This window comes from Polyodon spathula, chromosome 21 (genome assembly GCF_017654505.1).
Source record: "Polyodon spathula isolate WHYD16114869_AA chromosome 21, ASM1765450v1, whole genome shotgun sequence".
Lineage (NCBI taxonomy): Eukaryota > Metazoa > Chordata > Actinopteri > Acipenseriformes > Polyodontidae > Polyodon > Polyodon spathula.
The window spans coordinates 13,493,509-13,518,182 of NC_054554.1; the positions used below are offsets into that span (position 1 = coordinate 13,493,509).

At 38.4% G+C, this 24,674-nt stretch overlaps 1 protein-coding gene across 3 annotated transcripts in view; it reads left to right on the forward strand.

Moving 5' to 3' along the window:
* The window catches only part of LOC121296207 (zinc finger protein ZFPM1-like), a 100,883-nt gene that overhangs the window by 64,189 nt on the left and 12,020 nt on the right, over nt 1-24,674 (forward strand). For all 3 annotated transcript variants that reach the window (XM_041221501.1, XM_041221504.1, XM_041221502.1), the window contains exon 4: nt 13,169-13,302. In XM_041221501.1, the coding sequence (XP_041077435.1) occupies nt 13,169-13,302 (134 nt within the window). The remainder of the gene's footprint in view (nt 1-13,168; nt 13,303-24,674) is intronic.

The window sequence follows — 24,674 nt, forward strand, 5'->3', positions numbered from 1 at the left end:
GGCATTAAAACCTTGGTCATGACCCCATGAAACAATATGTGGAGTAGGTACAGTGGCTTGTGAAAGTATTGACCCCCCCCTTGGCATTTTTCCTATTTTGTTGCCTTACAACCTGGAATTAAAATTGATTTTTATTTGGATTTCATGTAATGGACATACACAAAATAGTCCAAACTGGTGAAGTGAAATGAAAAATAACTTGTTTCAAAAAATTCTAAAAAATAAATAACGGAAAAGTGGTGCGTGCATATGTATTCACCCTCTTTGCCTCTAAATAAGATCTGGTGCAACCAATTACCTTCAGAAGTCACATAATTAGTTAAATAAAGTCCACCTGTGTGCAATCTAAGTGTCATATGATCTGTCACATGATCTCAGTATGTATACAGCTGTTCTGAAAGGCCCCAGACCACTAAGCAAGGGGCACCATGAAGACCAAGGAGCTCTCCAAACAGGTCAGGGACAAAGTTGTGGAGAAGTACAGATCAGGGTTGGGTTATAAAAAAATATCCGAAACTTTGAACATCCCACGGAGCACCATTAAAGCCATTATTAAAAAATGGAAAGAATATGGCACCACAACAAACCTGGCGAGAGGGCAGCCCACCAAAACTCACAGACCAGGCAATGAGGGCATTAATCAGAGAGGCAACAGAGAGACCAAAGATAGCCCTGAAGGAGCTGCAAAACTCCACAGCGGAGATTGGAGTATCTGTCTATAGGACCACTTTAAGCCGTACACTCCACAGAGCTGGGCTTTACGGAAGAGTGGCCAGAAAAAGCCATTGCTTAAAGAAAAAAATAAGCAAACACATTTGGTGTTCTCCAAAAGGCATGTGGGAGACTCCCCAAACATATGGAAGAAGGTACTCTGGTCAGATGAGACTAAAATTGAGCTTTTTGGCCATCAAGGAAAACGCTATGTCTGGCGCAAACCCAACACCTCTCATCACCCCGAGAACACCATCCCCACAGTGAAGCAGGGTGGTGGCAGCAGCATACTGTGGGGGTGTTTTTCATCAGCAGGGACTGGGAAACTGGTCAGAATTGAAGGAATGATGGATGGCGCTAAATACAGGGAAATTCTTGATGGAAACCTGTTTCAGTCTTCCAGAGATTTGAGACTGAGATGGAGGTTCACCTTCCAGCAGGACAATGACCCTAAGCATACTGCTAAAGCAACACTCGAGTGGTTTAAGGGGAAACGTTTAAATATCTTGGAATGGCCTAGTCAAAGCCCAGACCTCAATCCAATTGAGAATCTGTGGTATGACTTAAAGATTGCTGTACACCAGCGGAAGCCATCCAACTTGAAGGAGCTGGAGCAGTTTTGCCTTGAAGAATGGGCAAAAATCCCAGTGGCTAGATGTGCCAAGCTTATAGATGCATACCCCAAGAGACTTGCAGCTGTAATTGCTGCAAAAGGTGGCTCTACCCTCCCCCCCCACCCCCTGCCCTGCCCCCTGCCCCCTCCCCGTATTAGTGAAGGTCATAGTGCAGCCTGATAAAGATTTTCTGTTGTACTGTGTCAAAAAATCAATACTCCTGGAGTGATCTTCTGATTTGATATCAACAATAGTCTTTTTAAAAATCAATTGGCAAAGACAGGAGAAAAAAAAAAAAAAAAAAAAACTCTGATGTACTACCACTTCTGCTATATAATGTTTGCATGTAATATAGCTGGGTGATCATTAAACTGCTGCATTTTATAGTTGTCTTATATTATTGTGATAAATAAATACACCACATACTTAATTGATGTAGACTGTATTTATGAGAAATATAAAATAAATGGATAATATGTGTCTACACAGTAGTATAATGGTGTACATTGTTTTTTATTATTGTTATTAGTATGTGTAAATGACCACATGACTTCTTTGAAGGAATTGCAGTAAGCTGGGAAAGCAAAGTTTGCCTCCCTGCTTGTTTGTTTTTTGCTTATGCATACTGTACAATAGAGAAGGTTTTGTTTGTTTTGTTATTGCATGATCATGGGGCTAAAGTCTAAATGTACTGTATTATATGATATTTCATCATGGTAAAATAAACAGGTTTTTTTATGCAAATTAGTTAATTGCCATGGCTTGTAATTGCATTAGTCATTACATTAATGAGAGATTATTATTATTTTTTTATTGTCTTAAGTCTTAAAGTCAACAGTGGCACAGTACCTAGACCCACAATGCTACAGCCAAGCGGGTTACGTCATTTAATCAAACAAACGGTTAGATTTTGAAATATCACATTTTTCAATTTGTCTTTTTTTAAAGATAATGGAACACTGCAAAGCGGTATGTAATTCAATATGTTAACATAACAGCAGGCTTCATTTTACTTTATGAAGCCGAATAAGTTAATTCTATAGGGTGATGCAACACTTCTGGCCATAGCTGTACATGAATGATTATTATCATGATAGTCATGTTACTGTGAGAACGTAGCCCAATTTAACAAATGGGGGTGGGGTGGGGGGGGTGGTGGTAAATGTGTACATAGCCTCCAAACACAGCGTTTTATTTAATACATATATTCATTTTCAATTGTTTTTTCTTGATCAGCAAACAAGTAGCTCAACCTCTGTAAACATCTAGTTTTTTGCAATCGCTGTAAAGAATCAAGCTACAAAGTAACAAATAGTACTGTTACACAAAGCACATGATTGTGCAAAAATACTGATGACTCTACCCGTCTACATCTCAATAAGATCACCACAGTTTTACTAAAATACAAAACTACAAAAATAAAACAGACCACACAGTATTTTAATTTTTTTTAAGTGGAGCTGAATATTTAAATCCTTTCCTGTTTTGAAATCTCAGTGCGATTTCCTATAAGCTGCTGCAGTAAGTTTCCAGATTCAGAATTGCTTTGAGCAACACCAGCCTTCATCATTGGAGTCTGCCACAGTCTCCACGTGGCTCATTCTCTTTGAGCTGGGCAACTAGACTCTATCTTGATATCAGGGGTAAAGAATGTATTCCAGGACATCATGGGCTTAGCTCTTTACTCAAATCACCATTTGAGTTATTTTATCTGAAAGCCCCTAATGAGTTGTTTATTTGTGGTTTGGGAACTTTATTATGTGTGTTTTTACTACCTGAAAAAAGTCTTAATGATATTTTATACCAGTATCTAGCATCATATATTTGTAGTTGGAAGACATGAAAAGCTCCCAACAGAATAATAAATATGTCAGAGTGCATTGCGCTCCTTCCTATGTCTGGTGTGTCCATTTTGCTTCTAGAAGCATTCTTGAGCTATGCAGTCATCCACAGTGTTCATTTACATCTATACTGTTAGTAACCTGTCTAGTTCGTAAGTTACATGTATTTTAAGGGCTGGTGCCAAAAGGCTCTGAATAGAGAACCCCAGAACAATGGCGTTCATAAAGGGGGAAGAACAATGTGGTGAGCTTGAAGTCATAAATTATTTGTGAAATACAAACAGTATTGGGCACACTGTTCAGAGCTACACCAGTTTCATTCTAATCAAGAGGAGTGTCCTGATAGATACACATTTAGTTAACGAGCTCAGGCTTGCACAGTGCAACCGCTTGGTTTTCTGTAAGTGGCAAATGCAGAGGTGGAGTTAACGTTGGAGACTTGGGGATGTATTGAGCAAACCAGATTCATTTTTGTTATACATGTCTTAATTAAATCTATACCCCCTTATAGCTAAGCATTTCTCTCTTGTAAGCCAAATAATTGTTACATATTTATGAATTTTGATGTTTGCACTCAGACTTTTTATTATTGGAAATATATTTTGTTGTACGTTTGATTTAAAAGCTATGAAAAATGATGAAAAAGGTGATCCTAGATATTGAAACACAAGATGGAAGATGGACAAAAAACAGCACCGCTCTCTGGTTATTGGTGCATGTTGAGACACAGATAGAGATTACCTGAAGGAACCCTTCAATATTCACCTGAGTGTTAAGTCATTACAAATTATACTAAATATCATTCAGTGGATCCAGTCGTTGGTGAATCTAAAAACTTGTGTCTTTTCAAATCATTAAATAGAAGGGGACTTTAATTTATTTTGTATTTATAAGTCAAATGACAACAGGTATATTCCTATTTTTTAATATTTAGATCAGCCATTGTTTAGATCAGTTGAATAGACCTTAGCTTCTCCATTCAAACAACTGAAGAGAAGTTTAATAACTGACCTTTATTCCCCATGCAGTTTTAAAAATATATTTCTGCACATTTAAAGTGTACTTTTTTTTTTGGCAGGGGGGTGTGGGTCACACTTATAACTTCCTGCTGCTGCAGGTGGTAGCATAAACAAGGCTCTTCATTTTCATTGTTCAATACCTCTTCAGTTAGTACTTGTAGCTTAAACTAGGGAATGTAAACAAACTGGACAGCCAACAGGGTTTGGATTGTGAGGCGCTCACTGGATGATAAACTGCAGAAGGCTCCTTCTGAGGTAGCTGTAATCAACACTGGTTACACAATATTCAGACTGGGATTAAAGGGGAGCTCATCATTTTGTGGGAACAGAACAGAACAGTGTGTTCAAGGGAACATAAATAGAAATGAATCATACTCGTAGATCCGGTTATTTTGGCCTGTTGTAACTTTTATCAAAAGCAAACAGCCTGATTTATGCATACTTTGGTTAATGATCTTGGAGATAATTCTGAGAACACCCAGACCAGTTGACTGGCGGGAGCCAATGAGAGAGCGCTCTGAGAGGGCAACTGATAAACTGATAAGATAGCAGAATTGTATTAACATGGAGTCTGCTGAAACAAAGCCCCAGCACTGTAGATAGAAAGATAAGCCTTGAAAATGGACTTTGCTTCTACTGATAATGAATCTAATTGCTATCCACTTGTTGGCAAAGTGGCTGATAATAATAATAATAATAATAATAATAATAATAATAATAATAATAATAATAATAATAATAATAAATAATAACAATAAAACTGATCCATGTCAGAAATTAATATATTGTAAAATAATCCTGTGGCGTTAAGTACATGTATATAAATAAGTACAATAATAAATAAATAAATAGCTCCATAGTTGGGAATAGATGTTGTCGAAATTTGATAACAAGGGGCCTGCTTTGATAACAAGGGGAATGTACTTTGATAAGGAGTATTTTTTTTTTTTTTTTTTTTTTAGGTTTTCTGTATACCCTATAGCATGTACTGTATGGTGATGTCTATCTGTAACCAAGCAGTGTCATTAAATGCAGGATATCTATTTGCTCTGTTGGTCATTCTCCATATAAAATAATAGCCTGTGGTGCATTCTACTGAACCAAACAGAAAGACTTGGTTTGTTAACAATCTCCATGTACGCTCAGAAACAGGGATAGAAGGTCCCTCCCACTTATAATCAACTAGATAAATAACAAAAAGGGATCAGTTCCAGGCATCAAAAATTAGCAGCAGCTATAAAAATTGCAACTAACTTTAACGCTTTTTTTTGTTTACATTAAAGGGTCCCATTTCATTCACATATATATTCTCATTGTGTGACCCTGAGCAAGCCACTTGTATATAAGTTTTCTTCAGTGTGTGTGTGTCTGTGTGTGTGTGTGTGTGTGTATATATATATATATATATATATATATATATATATATAATATATATAATATATCTATATATATATATTATATATAATATCTTCGGATCTGATATATATCACCAAAGTATCTTTATAATAATATTAGCCAGTTCCATCTAGTCCACGTTTTGATGTGCACTAGCTGGCGCTTACTAAAATAAAAACACTGGCTAATCTAGCCTACTGTATGTCTGGCAAGCAAATAGAACTCAAGGCCACCTCCTGAACTCCTAGTCAAACACTGCAGACTTAGCAAACAATAAAAACAAATGACAACACACTTGAGTAATAGAACAATCATAACTGCTCCGAATTACCGCAGATATCATACAAAGTAGAAGTTAAGAAAATTGAAATTTGAAGCTACATAAAATTTCGTTGGGCTCCTATTTTAAACAGACTAAAAGGCACTAAGGAGATTCCTTTGCAAAGTGAAATGCTCCATTCCCCTGCTGCTCGTCACAGATCTTCAGTTAACGAGTGATGATTAAGGATTGTTGTAAGCTCATGTCACAACCTGCATTAATGGAAGAACAAGACTGATTTGATACTGGGTCTTGAACAAGGCCTTCCCTAATAAAAGGGAAGTGCCAGAACTTTAAAGACTGCTGTCTGTTTAGATTACAGGACAAGGTTAATGGATAATTCAGTAAACAGCTACAGCATAACATTTTTAATGTATCTTCTAACTGCACCTCATTAGTTTAAAATGACACACACATTTGCTGTCTTAACCGCTGGTCTCTTCCTCCCCCGTCATAAAGGGCAGCGTTATTCCACTCTCCAAGTGGTTCAACAGCATGTCAAACAGTGACGAGCAGACAACCTTTTTTTTTTTTTTTTTTTTTTTTAAACTTTAGGCTGATGCTTTCACCATTATTATGCTACGGATTCCTCTTTGTTTCATGATGCTTTTGGAATAACTTCATGGCTTCATGAATATCTAGTAAGAAATATTCTAGTAAGAAATTATCAGAGAATGCCTTTATTAGTGTGTGTTTCATATATTTAGAGAGTTTAGAGCTTCTTGAGTTGAACAGTATTTCATTGAAAATGAACTAGCTGCAAGCTTGATTGAATCAAAACGGGCTTTTAGAAAAAAGCAGGCCTAACATTCTGTGAATAGGCCCTACTTAGTGTTTTAAACTTTTAAGAAAACAAACATGTCGTGACACGGTATACAGTTCAGAAACCCTTATTTGAATTTTAAATTTAAAATATAAAAATAATTTATACTTAAATCCCTAACCTAAACTGAACATGTGAAATAATGTGGCTTTTATATTAGGACATTTCTTAAAGTTCTAGTAATTTATGCAGTTAAACTACAGGTTGCTCAATAGAGTGGATTCTAAGCACATCCAGATGTGCTCTTTTTAGAAATCATGGGGGCAGGAAGAAGTAGAAGGTGTAGGTGCATTTACAGGCACAGCGATTTTGTTTAAATTGTGTTGACCAGCACTAGTTTGTCCTGGTTGAAGCTGGGGTTCAGGAAGCTAATGTTGGGGAAACCGTCAACTCCAGTAAACTTCTAACGTCAATACTCTTTTAAACAAAGAAATACTGAAAGAAAATGTGTAAAATTGTGGGTAAATTCAATTTGTCTTTCTCAATTCATTCATTATAATCAACTTTTATTATTGAATTTTACAAAGTTTCTTTTAATATTTCTAAAAGTATTACTATTAAGTGTTTTACAGTTATGTAAAGCTTTAAAAATGTTTTAAAAAGCTATAGTTGCACAACTTTTGTGCACGAATAGTCAAACAATATTTCCAGAACTAATTGGGAAGGGTTTGTATAGGTGTGCAGTGTACTGACATTATCCACTAGCACATTTTTTCTTTAAGGGGTGGCATTTTTAACTCTTTTTGAATAACTCTATTTTTAGTTGCGCAGTCCTTCATCATATCACAGGGAACAACTGGAATAGTATTTGGGGAGTGTTTTTAGAAGTTGAGACAGCTTTGCTTTGTCAGAACAGTTACAGTGCATTGTCAGAATGAAAGAATTGTAACTGCAGCACATAGTGTCTCTTTCTTAATATCTCTCTCTCTCTCTCTCTCCCCCTCCAACTTGGCTGGGAAGTCAGTTTATCATAGGCCGCATGTTTTTCTCTGGTGGGGATTGATACACAGAAGATAGATGAGTGTTTTGACATGGAGAGTGTTCGACAAACAGCCTTATCTCTCCACCACTTTATCCTGACCCGAAATGAGATGTTGAACTGTGCCGAGGGGAGGGTGGATCTGTAACAGACAAAGGAGGGGAGTTTTGTAGCATGGGTAGTGGGGTATTTCTGTTTCATTTTATTTTTTTTCTCAATCATGCTCATCCGGTAGATCACAGGCCAGGGATTCAAATAAACTGACCAACTATATTTTCAGGTCCTCTGCTCCAAAGGGTTAAAGACAATTATGCTAATTTACAATCTTCTTTTAAAGGAAACAAAAACATTTGTTTCATTTTCCTGCTGCTTTTGGATTCTTCTATTGAAATGCCTGTCATTAATCAAGCAGAGATTACAAACATATTCCTTCTAGTGGTAGTATCAAATGATGGCATGCTAATCCCTGATTCAGGTAAACCAGTATGAAATCCTATTTCAGGTGTGTGTTTTTAGTATGTGTACTAGTACTAATGCACCAGTGATAAACATCAAATGGCATACATACAGTAACAGTTATATTCTGTCTTATTTCTATAGCATTCAAATTCCTGTTTGTGCGATTTGTTTCAGTAGAGTGTGTAGGTAGGTGGTGCTGACTCTGTTCAAAAAAAAAAAAAAAAAAAAAAAAAAAAGAACCCAATAAAATAGTAAGTAACCACATATTATACCTCCATCCTGCTGAGGCATCGTCCAAACCACGACAGCGATTATCGGCAAGAGAAATCACTTGCAAATAAAATCTAAACAGTGGAGCAGTTCAGGGAAATCATGTTTCATGTAGGTGAAAAGTTTATTCCTTTTTTGTTTTTATGTGGGGAGTGATGGGTCATTTCTTGAAATTAATATGAAATTCCTCAGATTTTACAAACCACTTCAACAGCCAGCAAGATAATCCTTTGCTTTTTAAATTGTACTTGTTTTTCTGTCTCGTGTGTGGTCACCACAGCAACATGGTGTACATAATAATAATAATAAAAATAATAATAATAAAACCGTGCATTACCATTCGAACATCGGAGAAATACAAATTGTTATGCTCATAGATTAATAACCTCATCCATAATATGAACTTTAGATAGGCATTTGCCAGAAGTATTATTTTTGGGACTTGAATTTACCTATTAATAATGCTATCAATTAACAATTTGAAATGGTTAAGTTCACGTTGAGGGGAACGCTTCTTCGGTTTTGTTTGTGTCCTTGTCGTGTCCCACTCCCCACTGAAGAGTGGTTAATTTAAGGTTTGTATCAGACTGTAAATCCAGGTTTCTCAATTGTACCAGTTTGAAGTTTTGACATTTAAAAGAACAAAAACTACTTGTTATAGCTCCTTAAAACGCATTTGTAAAATATTGATATATAGCCCTTTGTAGATGGCTCATTATAATTTTGATCCATGACGCAATTACTACGCGGTGACAAGCGGGTTATGATTTTTTTTTTTCAAATTAGCATAAAAACATTCGTCAGAATTTAGACAATCAAACAACAGTTAGTCTGGTCTGTAGTTCAAGATCTATCTATCTATCTATCTATCTATCTATCTATCTATCTATCTATCTATCTATCTATCTATCTATCTACACATACAGTGGCTTGCAAAAGTATTCAGACCCCTGACCAGTTATCTTATATTACTGAATTACAAATGGTACATTGAAATTTTGTTCTGTTCGATATTTTATTTTTAAACACTTAAACTCAAAATCAATTATTGTAAGGTGACATTGGTTTTATGTTGCGAAATATTTTTAAGAAAAATAAAAAAATTAAATATCTTGCTTGCATAAGTATTCAACCCCCACACATTAATATTTGGTAGAGCCACATTTCTCTGCAATAACAGCTTTAAGTCTTTTGGGGTAAGTATGTACCAGTTTTGCACCCAGTGTCGGAGTGATTTTGGCCCATTCTTCTTGGCAGATTTGCTCCAGGTTGTTCAGGTTGGTTGGACGACGCTTGTGGACCGCAATTTTCAAATAGTGCCACAGATTCTCAGTGGGATTGAGATCAGGACTTTGATTGGGCCACTGTAGGACATTTACCTTTTTGTTCTTGAGCCACTCCAATGTTGCTTTGGCCTTGTGCTTGGGATCATTGTCCTGCTGAAAGGTGAATTTCCTCCCACGCTTCAGTTTTTTAGCGGACTGAAGCAGATTCTCTTGCAGTATTTTCCTGTATTTTGCTCTATCCATTCTTCTTTCAGTTGTAACAAGATGCCTAGTCTCTGCTGATGAGAAGCATCCCCACAGCATGCCACCACCATACTTCACTATAGGGATGGTGTTTCTTGAGGCATGGGTAGTGTTAGCTTTGCGCCACACAGAGCTTTGAGTTTTGGCAAAAAGCTCTATCTTGGTCTCATCTGACCACAAAACCTTTTCCCACATCACAGCTGGGTCACTTTCATGCTTTCTGGCAAACTCCAGACATGCTTTCAGATGGTACTTTTTGAGTAATGGCTTCTTTCTTGCCACCCTCCCATACAGGCCAGTGTTATGCAGAGCTCTTGATATGATTGACTGGTGCACCATTACTCCACTCCCAGCCACTGAACTCTGTAGCTCCTTCAAAGTGATTGTTGGCCTCTCTGTGGCTTCTCTCACAAGTCTCCTTCTTGTTTGAGCGCTGAGTTTTGAGGGACTGCCTTTTCTTGGCAGTGCCTGGGTGGTGTGATGCAGCTTCCACTTCCTGATTATTGATCCAACTGTGCTCACTGGGATATCTAAACACTTGGATATTATTTTGTACCCTTTCCCTGATCTATGCATTTGTATTACTTTATCTCTAACTTCTGTAGAATGCTCTTTGGTCTTCATTTTCCTTCAGATTCACAGCCTTACCAATGATCCTTCAACAGTGGTGTTTTTATCCAGAAAATGTGACAGCAACTTTAATGGTTCACAGGTGGAGGCCAATGGTAAGGTAATTGTGTCCTTGTTTGGGCAATTTCTTTCATCGGTGCAAACTGGGAGCTTCCACAGCACAGGGGTTGAATACTTATGCAAGCAAGATATTTCAGTTTTTTATTTTTCTTAAAAATATTTCCCAACATAAAACCAATGTCACCTTACAATAATTGATTCTGAGTTTCAGTGTTTAAGAATAAAATATCGAACAGAACGAAATTTCAATGTACCATTTGTAATTCAGTAATATGAGAGAATTGGTCAGGGGTCTGAATACTTTTGCAAGCCACTGTATGTATGTATGTGTGTGTGTGTGTGTGTGTGTGTGTGTGTGTGTGTGTGTGTGTGTGTATTTTTATTTATATATATATATATATATATATATATAATATGTATATTTCTGCCGAGCGATTCAGCGACCACAAGTACAAAGAGTTAAATGACAGCATATTAAATCACCCAAAGTGTTTATAAACAATCAAAACATTTACTGTAATAGAATATATGTGTGACCAACTTCAGACATGACAAACCAATCAAAATGTATTTCACTTACAGTTCTAACCAATAGAGTTGAGTTTTTGGAAGCAGTGCAGCATTTCATTATCTATGGTTGTTTACTGGAGATTACCGTAGACCACGGCATCAAAGCGCAATTCTTTTACCAGAGGGGTTTCTAAATCGTTTTGCGAAACCCAGAATGCTTAAACTGCATCCACACTGGATGCGAGTGAAATCGCATAACGTAAATGCACACCAGACGCGACTTGGAAACGAAAAATATTGGAAAAAAATACATGACCCCGCCTGTGCATTCCTATTGGACATACTAGAGATGGGTTGTTCCATTACAAAATCTGTCTTGTTTTGATAAAGTGTTACCACCCTGACCTCCGTCAACTCCATTGTAAAATAAAGGTTGGACTTGAAAATCTATAGCTCAGAGTTATTGAACATCCCTATATTTCCAACAGTTTTATTGGTGTCATTTTTAGTAGTAGTAATTGTACAATTGTAGTGTCAGAAGACAGCTGGACAGTAGTAGTATAGTTGAACTGATATGTTCAACAAAATTATTTTATTGTTATACATTTACATATAAAGTAGTTTGCAGAAGTATTCATCCCCTACCAATAATGTCACATTTTGTTGAATTACAAATAATGTATGCACAGTTTTTCAGACAAACTTTTTATTCAAAGCTGTAGTGATTAAACTGAACACTGTTATATGAGGAGGAGGTTAAATGTCAGCAAAACTTGCAAAGAACATGTACAAAATGAAATTTACTGGTTGGGTAAGTATTCAGCTCCTTAAGTCAGTACTTGGTAGAAGCAGCGTTTGCAGAAATTACTGCTATGAGTCTTTTTGGTATTTTCTTGTACCCTTCTCCTGCTCTTTGTCTGTCTACCATTTCATCCCTCACTTGTTTTGAAAGCTGCTTGGTCATCTCGGTTACTTCTTTGGATCACTATGTGAGTCTTTATATACCTGAGGGAAATTATCTACAAGTTAAACCACTTTGAGTACACACAGGCTGAAACCATTTCTGTCACAATACTACTGCACCTCATAAATGTACTTTTTCTCGTCCATGATTAACTTGTTTTGAGGCGTGATGTGTTTGAGAAGTGTCAAGGGTGTTAACCGTGCTTCTGATTGGTCAGTTTCATTCCAGTCGCTCGACGAGAAAAACAAAAAGCGACATCTCAAAGTGACATCATTTGCTGCTGGTGTGGATACTCCCATTTGACTGCAGTGACTTCTAAATTATTCACAAGATACTGATGGAATGAATGCCAGGAGGAAAAGAGTATCCCTTGAATTACAAACTTCTTCACATGGATATAAAGATTCTGAAGTAGTAGCCTGTGAATGTTCCGGTTTTGTTTGTTTAGTTTTCAATAGATGTTAGTTATGTGAAATAAACCCTGGTTATAAATAGACTAATGTGTATAAGGATAGTACATTGTCCAATTGTTTAGTGTAGGCTAATGTGTTACTCTTACAAGTCACCCTGTATTTTATATATATATATATATATATATATATATATATATATATATTCATTATTTACACTTTTACATTATTGGTTACTTTTTCATTTTGCCATTTTTGAATTTGGTCCAATGTAGTATATTACTTGTATCACTATATTTAGTTATTGTAATTTTATTTATTTATTTATATTGAAAACATATTGTTTTTTAAATGTTTTATGGACAAAGTGCTCTAAGTATTTTTCTGAAACAAAAGTTGTTCATCTGATTTTTTTTAATGTTTGCTGTTGCTCAGACATTTCATATTCTAACATGTGCCTGGGAGCTGTCGTGGGAGGTCAACGGGACATACTGTAACTAAACACTGAGCCTGTGTGAACTAGATGCAGAAAGGTGGACACACACAATGCTTGCTTCGGGGTTGCCTAGCGTTTTCTAATTGCAACCTCAAATTGGCTGTATTTTGCTGATGTTGTGTTGTTTTGTTTTGTGCAGAGGAACTGGAGCTGTTTGGCAGTGATGGAGACAGTACAGTCCGTGCCAAGCAGGGCCTTCTTCACGAGACCACCTGGGGGCCATTCAGGGGGAAGATTCAGGTGGAAGCCCCAGCTGTGGAGCTGGCAGGAGGGGTAAGCCACAACACATCTTTGGGGTCTGTTATAGAAGTCAAATGACATTGCTGTAAACAATTTGCATTTGTATGTTAGAGGGAGATCTCACTGAGATGTTAGGAAACCAGACATCAAATGCTTATTAAGTTAAAAGTCTGGTATTGTTCTTGAGATGTTTTACAAGCTTCTACAAGAGATAAACAGCATGTGTATTGTAATTTGCATCATTTAAGTGTGTTTAAAAAAAAAAAAAAAGAAGTTATTGGGAGTTTGTTAAAATCTGTAATATTCTTCAGAAGGCACAGTCGTGGCTTTCAGCTGTGTATAACTGTTATCTGCGTAGATAAACAGATTTCAGTTCAACGCTCTCCAATACAGCTCCCTGAAGAAGACAGTATTTTGGCTGAGGCCAGAATGACCTCCACTGTGAGCTGATTACCTCAAGCAGCCAACAGTAATCTGCAGTGATTGTCAGTTTCTGCTCCACGTGGTATATTTTAATTGTTGGGGTAGTTGTCTGTGCAGTGTCTCACAATCCACTTATCTGACACGTCCTTCATTTCAGTTAATCACACTGCAGCTTCTGGCATCAGGAAGCCTCAATGGCCACAAACAAATTCCTGATGCCTTTCACTATGGCTAATAGTGTGTGTATTCTGCACAGCCTAGTGGGGGCAATAACCAATGCTTAAAATAAATAAATAAATAAATAAATAAAATAAATATATATATATATATATATATATATATATATATATATATATATATATATATATATATATATATATATATATATATATATTTATTTATTTATTTATTTATTTTACAACAACTTTAAAACAACTTTGTTGCAGGTCCTATTATGTAATAGTTTTGCTCAATTCTGTTTATTACAGTTGGTGGAGCTGATTTATCCTGCCACCATGCGGTAGATTCACATTCACATCCTGTGCAGCAGGTATTAGGACCCCTTACCTGGACTTTAAACCCACTCTTTATAGTTCTCTGTGGGGGTCTTTTTCTTTAACAAGCACTGATTCATCAATGCAAGACGGGACACATACACTTCACTTCCACCCAGTCCTAGGTCCTGCTAAACCTGCTTTGAATCGATCAGAAGCTGAGACAACAATGCAGTGGAAACAATTTCCCTTACCCAGTTTAGATTTGACAGGAACCCCCTAATACTACCTGATCACTTCTCTAATAAACACCAGTAAGGAAAGCAGTTATAAAAAACAGGACTTTCTGCAGGGAAAGTGAATTTGGGGAGTCTATGCTTTTAGCCTTTACCAGACAATTCTACTCCCACCACTTTTAAAGGAATGTTAAGATATTTTCTCTATTTAAGAAATCCTCAGCTGCAGATTAAAATGTGCAAATCGACATTAATGCCTCTGCATCTGTTAAGTGCTCAAAAGTTCCAAAACGATCCCTCCTCTTTCTCCATTGCGAACCTGCTTCTCTATCTATTTAAAATACAGTCCTTGATTAACCCTTATCTCCCCCAATTTCTCTTTATCTCTCTCTGGCGCCATCCTTCTGGACTCAGAGTCCGGAATGATTGATTCCTGTTTGATAGGCGCCCAGTTTTAAGATTTCATTTTACTATCAGAATATTTTGTGGATAGCTCATGTTCAGCTGTTCCTGCTTATCAAGTTTGCTTTGTTGATGATTTCCAGCTTTGACCAACTCCCCTCCCCATCCCTGAGCTCAAACAGAGGAAGGTTTTGGAGTATCTGTTGGAGATAACTGCTAGTCACATGTTCCAAATGTATCAACATCACATTCTCCTCTTGGCTCAGTTCTGAACCCAGATCCCAGTCAGTTTATCCTTCACTTGAAGTCCATTGCAGATCTAATTCCACAGTTGGGGAGTATTCTGTGTTTGGAATGTGTCTTGAGAAGAACTGAACAGAGAATTTGCAGGGGCCAGTGGACCTGCTGTCAAGTTAAGCAAATTACAAACTGCCCTTGTTCTGTGATTCAGGGACTGTTAAGGAATTATCGAGAATGCATTGAAACTAAGTTTTCAAATGAATTTCCCTATCCTAAATTAGTATCAATACACTTTTGACAACCTCCTGTTATGATTTAAAGCCTGTTCAGGCACATTCAGAGTGTCCTCATAATCGCACAGTATCTGGGAAGGATAGTTTATAACAGCTCTCCATATCATTTATCACAAGTGTGATATTGTTAATATTGTTCAAGGAAGCAGAGTTTGGGTACAAGCTGAGGAGGCACTACAATAAAATGAAGAGTTTATTAGATTGTGTCTGGGAGGCTGGCAGTGTGTGGTAAAACTTTTTATTGTCAGTTCACAGCCTAAGAATGGCAGTAAAAATATCAGTGCCCTGTAAATATTCTGTCAGTCTGCTTTTATATCACTCAATACAGAAGTTATTTGCCATTGGTTAGTCCTCAGCTGTACATTTGAGGAGGACAGCTTTTACTGTTTTGAAATCAACATGTAAATGAATGGATTTATTGAATGCCTGGAGATTTAAAAATAAATAAATAAATAAATAAAATTCTTAGACAATTGCGAGTATGAGTAGTGAGTGTCTGCACGCCCTAGTGTTCCCCATGAAAGTCCTGAAAGGTCCCAGAAAGACTGACACAATCAGTGCATAAAGATTTGCATTAAAGTAACCTGCTGGAACCAAGCCCCACCTCTCCATGTTGAGAATTGACATAGTGGCCTGAGGCAGCTGATATTATCAAGATATGTTACCCAGAACCCCAAAGGCAAGGCTCAGCTTCCCAGAAAGTAATAATTTATTTAAATGACATTGTGTTGGGGTAAAAACTAATTCTGCAAAGCACTTATCACAAACTGTCTTCTTGTCTATGATCTGTTTTTGCGCAATAGGGAAATTAGCCCCATTGGACAGGAACAGACCATGTTTTGTTTTTCAACATCTCCCTACTCAATTCCATTATAAGTGATCCATTATTTGTATGAAAATCACAAATTTGCATGGTTTATTACGTCGTCTTACTGTCAAATCTTTTGTGGTAAACTGCTTACAGTCCTCAAAAAATTGCATATAACATTTTTTATATAGAAGAGGAATTCATTCAGAACACGTAATTGCCTGCAATGTGTCATGCTGAATTTAAAACAAGTTTTACAAGTGATTTTGCACTTTTTAAGTTTTTGATTTTTAATGGATTGATAATAGTGTACCCTCTCGACTGCTGTTGTTATATTAGAAAGTACTGTTGATTACCCACTGCACATAAGCTGAGATCCTGTGTACTGAAATGTGATTCTCATCTAATGGTATAGAAAGTTCTTGTCCCAGTAATGTTCAGAAATATTCCAGCTATTAAAAATCAAACACAAAAACACAGTCGTCATCTGCTGCAGCCTGTTCCTCGTCTTGAATGTCCAGTAGGCTTTTGATGAGCTTTCCTGTTTTTCTAAATATATTCCCTGAAAAGAGTGAGTTAGCTACAGTTGGAGAATGCTCCTTAATGGGAGTGCACTTTGATAAAGCAAAGATGATTCTGATTTAATTTTCTTGTATGACCAAGATTTGGATTGTTCTGGTTTATGTTAGTCACACGCAGGAAAACCTTACAGAATGTTTATCTATCTATCTATCTATCTATCTATCTATCTATCTATCTATCTATCTATCTATCTATCTATCTATCGACTTGTTTTGCCTGGCGGAGTGAGAGTGGTGGTGTGTGCATGAGCGCTGCTGGCAGGTTTGTCGGTCTTTACCTTTTTTTCGTCTTTATATTGTTTTGCATGTATTGTTTAAAGTGTACTGGTGAACGGTTCTATGGGCTGAGTTGACACTCTGTCAGTGACAGCGGGCAGGATGGCCGGCCGGCACAGGAGGGAGGCTGCCGCCGAACTTTTCTTTTGAAAGGTTAACCCGCTGACATGGAGTTAAAGTTTCCGCCAAGGGTTGTATCCCTTTGGAGGAATGTGTGCTCGCTATTGGGGAGGTAGTTGGTTGTGACAACGTAAAATCTGCTTCTCGCATGAGAGGGGGCGATTTGTGGGTTTTTTAGGTACAGTGGAGCTAGTATCTATGGTTGTAGAAAAGGGGATTGTTGTTAATTAATACTTTTCTCCCAGTAATTCCTTTAGCTGTCCCCGCTAGGAAAATCTCCCTTTCTAATGTTCCCCCATTCCTGAAAAATGAAGTGATAGAGAGGGAGCTGGCTAGATATGGGCAGCTCATGTCCGGGCTGAAGAGAATCCCTTTAGGCTGCAAGTTACCACATTTCAAACATGTTATATCATTCAGAAGGTAGTTGTTTATGATTTTAAAAAACATCGATGAAGATCTTAATATTATGCTTAAGTTTAAGGTGGATGGCAATGATTATGTCATTTATGCAACTTCTGACTCGAAGTGTTTCAGATGCGGGACTTAAGGTCATCTTGTGAAAAACTGTCCCGAGAAAGAGAGTAGGGAGCGGGATGGGAGTAAGGTAGACGAGACTGCTGATAAGCAGAAGCCAGGACCGGCTGGTGCTAGGCTCGCCGGCGGATCAGTGCCAGCGAGCAGGCAACTGACGGGGGTGCAGCTGAGCCCCAGGAGGCAGGCAGTGATGCTGTGTTGGGGGCAGAAAGCCAAACCAAAGTACAAATACAGGAAAAGACAATGAGAGCGCAGAAAGTCATGGAATGGAGTGAGAGAGTGAGCAAATGGACACAGAGACAGTTGTTAGTGTGTGGGGTGATGTTCAGATACAGGTGGAAGGGGTAAAGTTTGCAGAGAATTGTGAGGTTTTTAAATTGCCGGGGGGAAAAAAGGGTGAGTAAAACAGAGGGCAGTGCTATCACTAAAAAACGCAGCGTTTCTTCTGATGGCAGCAGTGTTAGTATGGAGCCTGAGAGCTCTGCAGAGACATGCACAGTGACAGACAATCCCGCTGTAGACAGTGAGGATGAAGGCAGTCTCACCGATTCCTCTCAAGCATAGCAATCGCTGAGCGCATATAAACCCCGGGGAGGGTACAGTGTTCAGAGCATTAAAGATTTCTTGGAACAGACGAAAGGGCGAAGGGGAATTGATGTTGAGGATTTTTTTCTCAGATATTATTAATTTGTTTTTGAGCTCAGTACAAGGTCTAAAACAAACTGTTTCTGCTCAGGAAACATTTAGTACCCAGGAACTAGTGTGCCTGAAATACATATCGAGCAATTGTTTGAATTTATCTCGCAGAAAAGTCTGCATGTTACGTTTTTGCAGGAGACTCACATAGATGGGGGAAATCAGGTTGATTGGGGAAAGGATTGGAAAGGGGGTGTTTTTTCAGTAATGGAACTAATGAGTGCTGGGGTTAGTATTTTGTTTTCTGAGGGGTTTAAACTGAGCTATGTAGTTGTTTGTGACATCATACAAGGACGCCTACTCAGAGTCCAAGCAGTTATTGAAGGCAGAGTCTTTGCTTTTGTTAATGTTTATGCACCTACTGACGGTAGGGAGAGAGTAAGCTTCCTCCAGAGGCTTGAAGGTATTTTATTTTCACTGTTTCTTTGGGCTGGAGAGAGAGAGTGCACAGAGCAAAGTGATTCATTGCCTGAGGACAGCGGCAGGGCAGGAGCTCAGGGAGCACGCAGAGATCTGGAAGCTGGCTCTGGCTTTTTATAAGGACCTGTTTACAGCAGAGGCGGTGGAGTTAACGGGGGAATCACAGCGTTTCTCGCAGGATGCCAAGGGGCTGGAAAGTCCTCTGACACCGACTAAACTCTCTGACACCCTGCAGGGGCTGAACAACAGAAAGACACCTGGACTTGATGGCCTCCCAGTGGAGTTCAATAAAAATTCTGGTCTCTGGGAGAGATCTTATAAATGAGCTGAGGAGGGTATTGACTGGACTGTCCATTCCTCAGTGTCCCGGTAAACCAGTGAAGGTAACAGCTTATGCAGATGACATTGCTGTATTTATTAACAACCAAACTGATATTGACAGTGTAGACACCTGTCAAAGATTCTTTAAGAAGCTGTCATCTGCTAAAGTAAACTGGGCTAAGAGTAGTGTGGTGCGCCTGGGTGACTGGAAGGGTTGTCGTCCTCCAGTTTTACCTGCTGGATTGCAGTGGAGCAGGGTTGGGCTCCTTTATCTGGATGTCCATCTCGGGGATGACAGCACAGTGCAGAGGAATTGGGAGGGGGGGGTGGAGAAAGTGAAAGGCAGGTTGCAGCGGTGGAAATGGCTGCTTCCGCAGATCTCCTGTAGAGGTAGGGTACTTATTATTAATAACTTGGTGGCCTCTAGCTTGTGGCACAGGTTCATCTGCTTGGAGCCCCCACAGTCATTACTGAAACAGGTTCAGGCTGTGATGCTGGAGTTTTTCTGGGATGGAGTGCATTGGATCAGACAGAGTGTGCTGTACCTGCCGCTGGCTGAGGGGGCAGGGACTCATAGACCTTTCTAGCAGGATGGAGGCTTTTAGGTCACAGGCCCTGCAGAGGCTGCTGTATTGGACTGAGGCCTTCCCGTGGAGGCAGTTTGCATGTGCTTTCCTGTAGCAGGTAGGGAGGCTGGGTCTGGATAGGGGTCTTTTTTTTGCTAGAAATGGGTAAATTGGAGATGGCCCGACTGCCAGATTATTATAAGAGCCTGCTGAGGGCATGGCAGTGGGTGCGTATTGAGCAGAGGGACACTGAAAACATTAGCCTTGATTGGCTTTTAGAAGAGCCGTTAGTAATTAATACTTTCTTGAAGTGTGATATTGTTCAGTCTGCTACTTTTATACATATGTTAGTTAAGGCAGGTGTTGTAAAGCTTAAAGCCCTTTTAGATTTCAACACCTACAGTTGGGTGACTCCTCAGTGGTTAACGTCTGCTCTGGGGATGCGGTCTGTCCACACTGCTGAGCGTTTCTTCACCCAGGTGCGTGCTGCTGTGCCCGGTGAGGGGCTGGAGGGAACAGAGAGTTCCGCACACGGATTCCCACTTTCTGTCACTGTTAGTGTCCCCAGCGATCAGTCAGGCTTCTGATGAGCAGGGTTATTTACTGACTGTAGAGGGTCTGAGAGACCTCCCTCTGTGTACAGTACAGGGGAAACAGCTGTATAAGGTGTGTGTAAAGGGCCGTTACCAGCAGCAGCTCAGGGCACTACCAGACACACACTGGAGAGAGAGGCTGGGGGTGGCGGAACAGTTAGTGCCAGTTTGGAGAACCCTGTATAAGCCACCACTGCCAAAAAGATCGGGGGATCTGCAGTGGAGGATCTTGCATCCCATCATTGCCGTTAACTCCTTTTGACGTTTTAAATTCTGATCATTTTGTCATTTTTAGAATGCTTGTATTAACATGGGTTAGACTGGACTTAAATTTCTATAAAGTAATGCATAATATAGCAATGTTTGAAGAAACCTGGTGTGTAGACAGTGTGTTGTTTGCTGTTAAGGACTGTGAACCAGAGGAGTATCTGTAATTTTTGTGTCCACAGTATTTTATGTATTGTTTTGTTTACCTTGGGTGGATCTGAATTATGATTTCATGACAATATCTGTTTTATAAATATTGATTTTGTGTATTCTATTTAATTGTTAAATAAAGTTTTTTCAAAAAGTAAAAAAAAAAGAAAGTATCTCTGTCTATCTATCTAGCTATCTATCTATCGTCCAAAAGTCTTAGACATGTTGCTTTTTTCAACTCTCATGCATTAATGAGCATCAACAATTTACTTAAAGCCTTCACTGGTGTTTTTTACTATTATAGCAACCTTGACTTGCATAAAGTAGGAAACACATTGAGTGAAATAGCTTGCAACACTCGATTTTCAAGGTGTGGTATCCGAAGCATAATCAACAAGTACAGAGAAACATCATGTGTAATTGACAAACCCAGGACTGGAAGACCCAAAAAGCTTTCTATCAAAGATGAGCAACACTTGAAGATAATATCCTTAAGGAATAGAAAGAAGACAAGCGTTGAATTGAAATATATATATATATATATATATATATATATATATAATATATAATATAGATATATAGATATATATATATATATAAACAGAAGTGGCAGAAGGCACAGGGGTCATTGTCTATCACATTAACAATACAAAAGTCACTCTTGAAATCAGGACTTAAAGGATGTGTTGCAGTAAGAATACCTCTATTAAGAAAGGAGAACAGGACTAAAAGGCTAAAATATGCACAAAAACACAGAAATTGAACTATGAAATAATGGTTAAAGGTGCTTTGGACTGTTGATGAATGGACAATTACACATGTGCCTTCATCCAGTTCTGTTCTTAAATCAATGCTTGTCTTCTTTCTATAAAAATTTTATATTAAAAATACAAAACTGAAAGATCATAATTGGATAAGTCTCCACCCCTCTGAGTTAATACTTGGTGGAAGCACCTTTGGCAGCAGTTACAGCTATGAGTCTGTTGGGATAGGTCTCTACCAACTTTGCACAACTAGATTTGGCAATATGTGACCATTTACAAAACTGTTCAAGCTCTGTCATGTTCCTTGGGAAGCGTTGATGGACAGCAGTCTTCAAGTCATGCCACAAATTTTAGATTGGATTTAACCTCTGACTGGGCCACTCAATGACATTTACATTTTTGTTCTTTAATCACTCCAGTGTAGCTTTGGCCGTGTGCTTTGGGTCGTTGTCATGCTGAAAGGTGAACTTCCGTCCCAGTTTCAGCTTTCTTGCAGAGGGCAGCAGGTTTTCCTCAAGGGCTTCTCTGTACTTTGCTCCATTCATTCTTCTGTCCAGACAAATGCCCCAGTCCCTGCCAATGAGAGACATCCCCATAACATTATGCTGCCACCACCATGCTTCACAGTAGGGATGGTGTTCTTTGGATGGTGTGCTGTGTTGGGTTTGCACCAAACATGACGTTTTGCATTTGGGCCAAAAAGTTCAATTTTAGTTTCATCAGACCACAACATTTTTTGCCACATGGCTAAAATCTCCTTCTTTCCATACAGGCCAGATTTGTGGAGTGCTTGGGAAATTTGTCACATGCATGCTTTGACCAGTCTTGCCCATAAAAGAATGTAGCTCTTGCAAAGTTGCCATTGGCCTCTTGGTAGCCTCTCTGATCAGTCTCCTTCTTGCTCGGTCATCCAGTTTGGAGGGACGGCCTGATCTAGGCAGGGTCTTGGTGGTGCTATACACCTTCCACTTCTTAATAATCATCTTTACCGTACTCTAAGGGATATTCAAGGCCTTTGATATTTTTTTATACCCATCCCATTTGTCCTGGAGTTCTTTTTAAAGTGCCTTGGTGGTCATGGTTGAGTCTGCTTTGAAATGCACTACCCAGCAGAGGGAACCTACAGGAACTGCTGAATTTATCCAGAAATCATGTGAATCACTACAATTTAACACAGGTGGAGGCCACTTGGTGTGTGATTTTGAAGGCGATTGGTTACACCTGAGCTAATTTAGGATTGCTATTACAAGGAGTGTGGACATTTATCCAACCAAGCTATTTCAGTTTTTTATTAATTTTCTACAAATTTATAGATTTTTTTTTCACTTGGAAGTTGTGGGGTAAGATGTGTAGGTAAATGAAAAAAAAAAAAAAAAACAATTTTAATGCATTTTAACTCCAGGCTAAAGGCAACAAAAAGTGAACATTTTGATGGGGGGTGTAGACTTTCTATAGGCACTGTATATATCTGTGTAACTATAATTCAGCACTTTAGGAGTGTTTATTATTTGTGGATGTTGTATCAATAAATCCCCCCCATTTAAAGTTAGCCATAGTTTTTATTAACTAAAGTACATTGCTTACAAACATCGAATTCCGATAGTGTTAAGGCTTGCTAATTCTGGGGGTTATGTTGTTTTCTAGGTAAACGGTCACTCAAAACTTGCTGATATGTTATTAGAATTTGTACCAGACATATTTATAGATGTTGCCAAAAAGATGGGATCTAGTTCTGGTGGTGCAACCCATATATTAGGTGTTGTTTTAGAGGTGGTAATTCTTGAGAAATGTGCAGTGATGCAGAGCTCATTTCTGTCCAGCTTGTTGTACTTTCATAATCATAAATAAGTGGTTAAGGGGCATTTTCATTTAATATGTGTTGCATACACTGATGTATATTTTTCTGATATTCAGTGATACCACTAAAGAAAGACACCTTTTGATCTCAAGAACTCCCAATAACAAACTGAGGTACTTGGATTGACCAGTAAATTGACATTGCTCACTGAGGTGCAAGGAATGAATTTTGGTTGGAATTATGTCTCGGAATGGTAAACTATCCTTCCAGAATAATTTAAACAGAGTCCATGCCATTCTGGCTGCCCATGGTGGCCCTACACTCCATTGACAGTGATATGGCAGGTGTTTTTATAATTGTTCGTTTTGAGATTTTGTTCCCCCTGGTCTGTAGACAGGGAGATGGCACAGTGCTTTGGATCAATGCGTTTTGGCTGTGGCCGTGGCTGTTGACAATAGCCTTTGTCTTCTAGTAGTTTTGTCTAACTCTCAGACCCGAGTTTCTGATGACAAGCAGGTATGTTAAATGCTCCTGTTCTCTTCAGGAAAGGTTAAACTTCAGCTGCACCACAGATGTCCAAACCGCCTCTTATCATTTGCATTTGAACAGTGACTTGTCTATTGTATCAGACATCATGGGCCCAAGAGTGGTTTCATTGTGAATCTATTATCTTTTGTCTTTCAAACATTTGTTATATTTTTACATGTTATTTGCATGCATATCATCTACTTTAATTATATTTTCTTAGAAGTGCTGTAAAGTTCGGAGGGAGGGGGATCAGGCATGGCCTGTCGTAGGCAACTGCAGCAGCGGATGTATGGCAGATACAGTTTCAGATAGTTATCTGTCCAAGTGTTTCAGTCCAGACACTAAACCCTTTGTTTGGGATGATCCAGTTTCTCCAATCTATTTGAGATTTAAAGGGACAGTAGTTTGCTACTTTATAAAAAAGGCTGTCAAAGTCTGTAATTGACCTAGAGAAGTACTAGTGGCACCAACAATTATTCAGTTACCACAACATTGCTCTGTATCTATGTTTTGTGTGTGTGTGTGTGTGTGTGTGTGTGTGTTGCAGTACAAATTGTGTGAAAGTTTAATATAGTACAAAACTTGAATTCATACAGTTAGCCAATGTTGGAGAATACTTGCATCACCGCTACTTGTAAACTGAAAGCAGAACACTTTTTACTTCAAACGACAAATCAAGTCTAATTGCATTACACTCAAATGTAATTAAGACAACGCCTTTTTTCCTGTGAAATGTTTTTACTGCAAATATAACACAAGAATGTGTACAGTTCAGTTGCTGACATAAACCACCGGAATGGAGAAAACCACAGACAACTGTATTTGAGCAAATGCCTTTTATTGTTCTGCATGTGTTTTATACTGTTCATAACTGCAGGTACATTACTGTATGTTT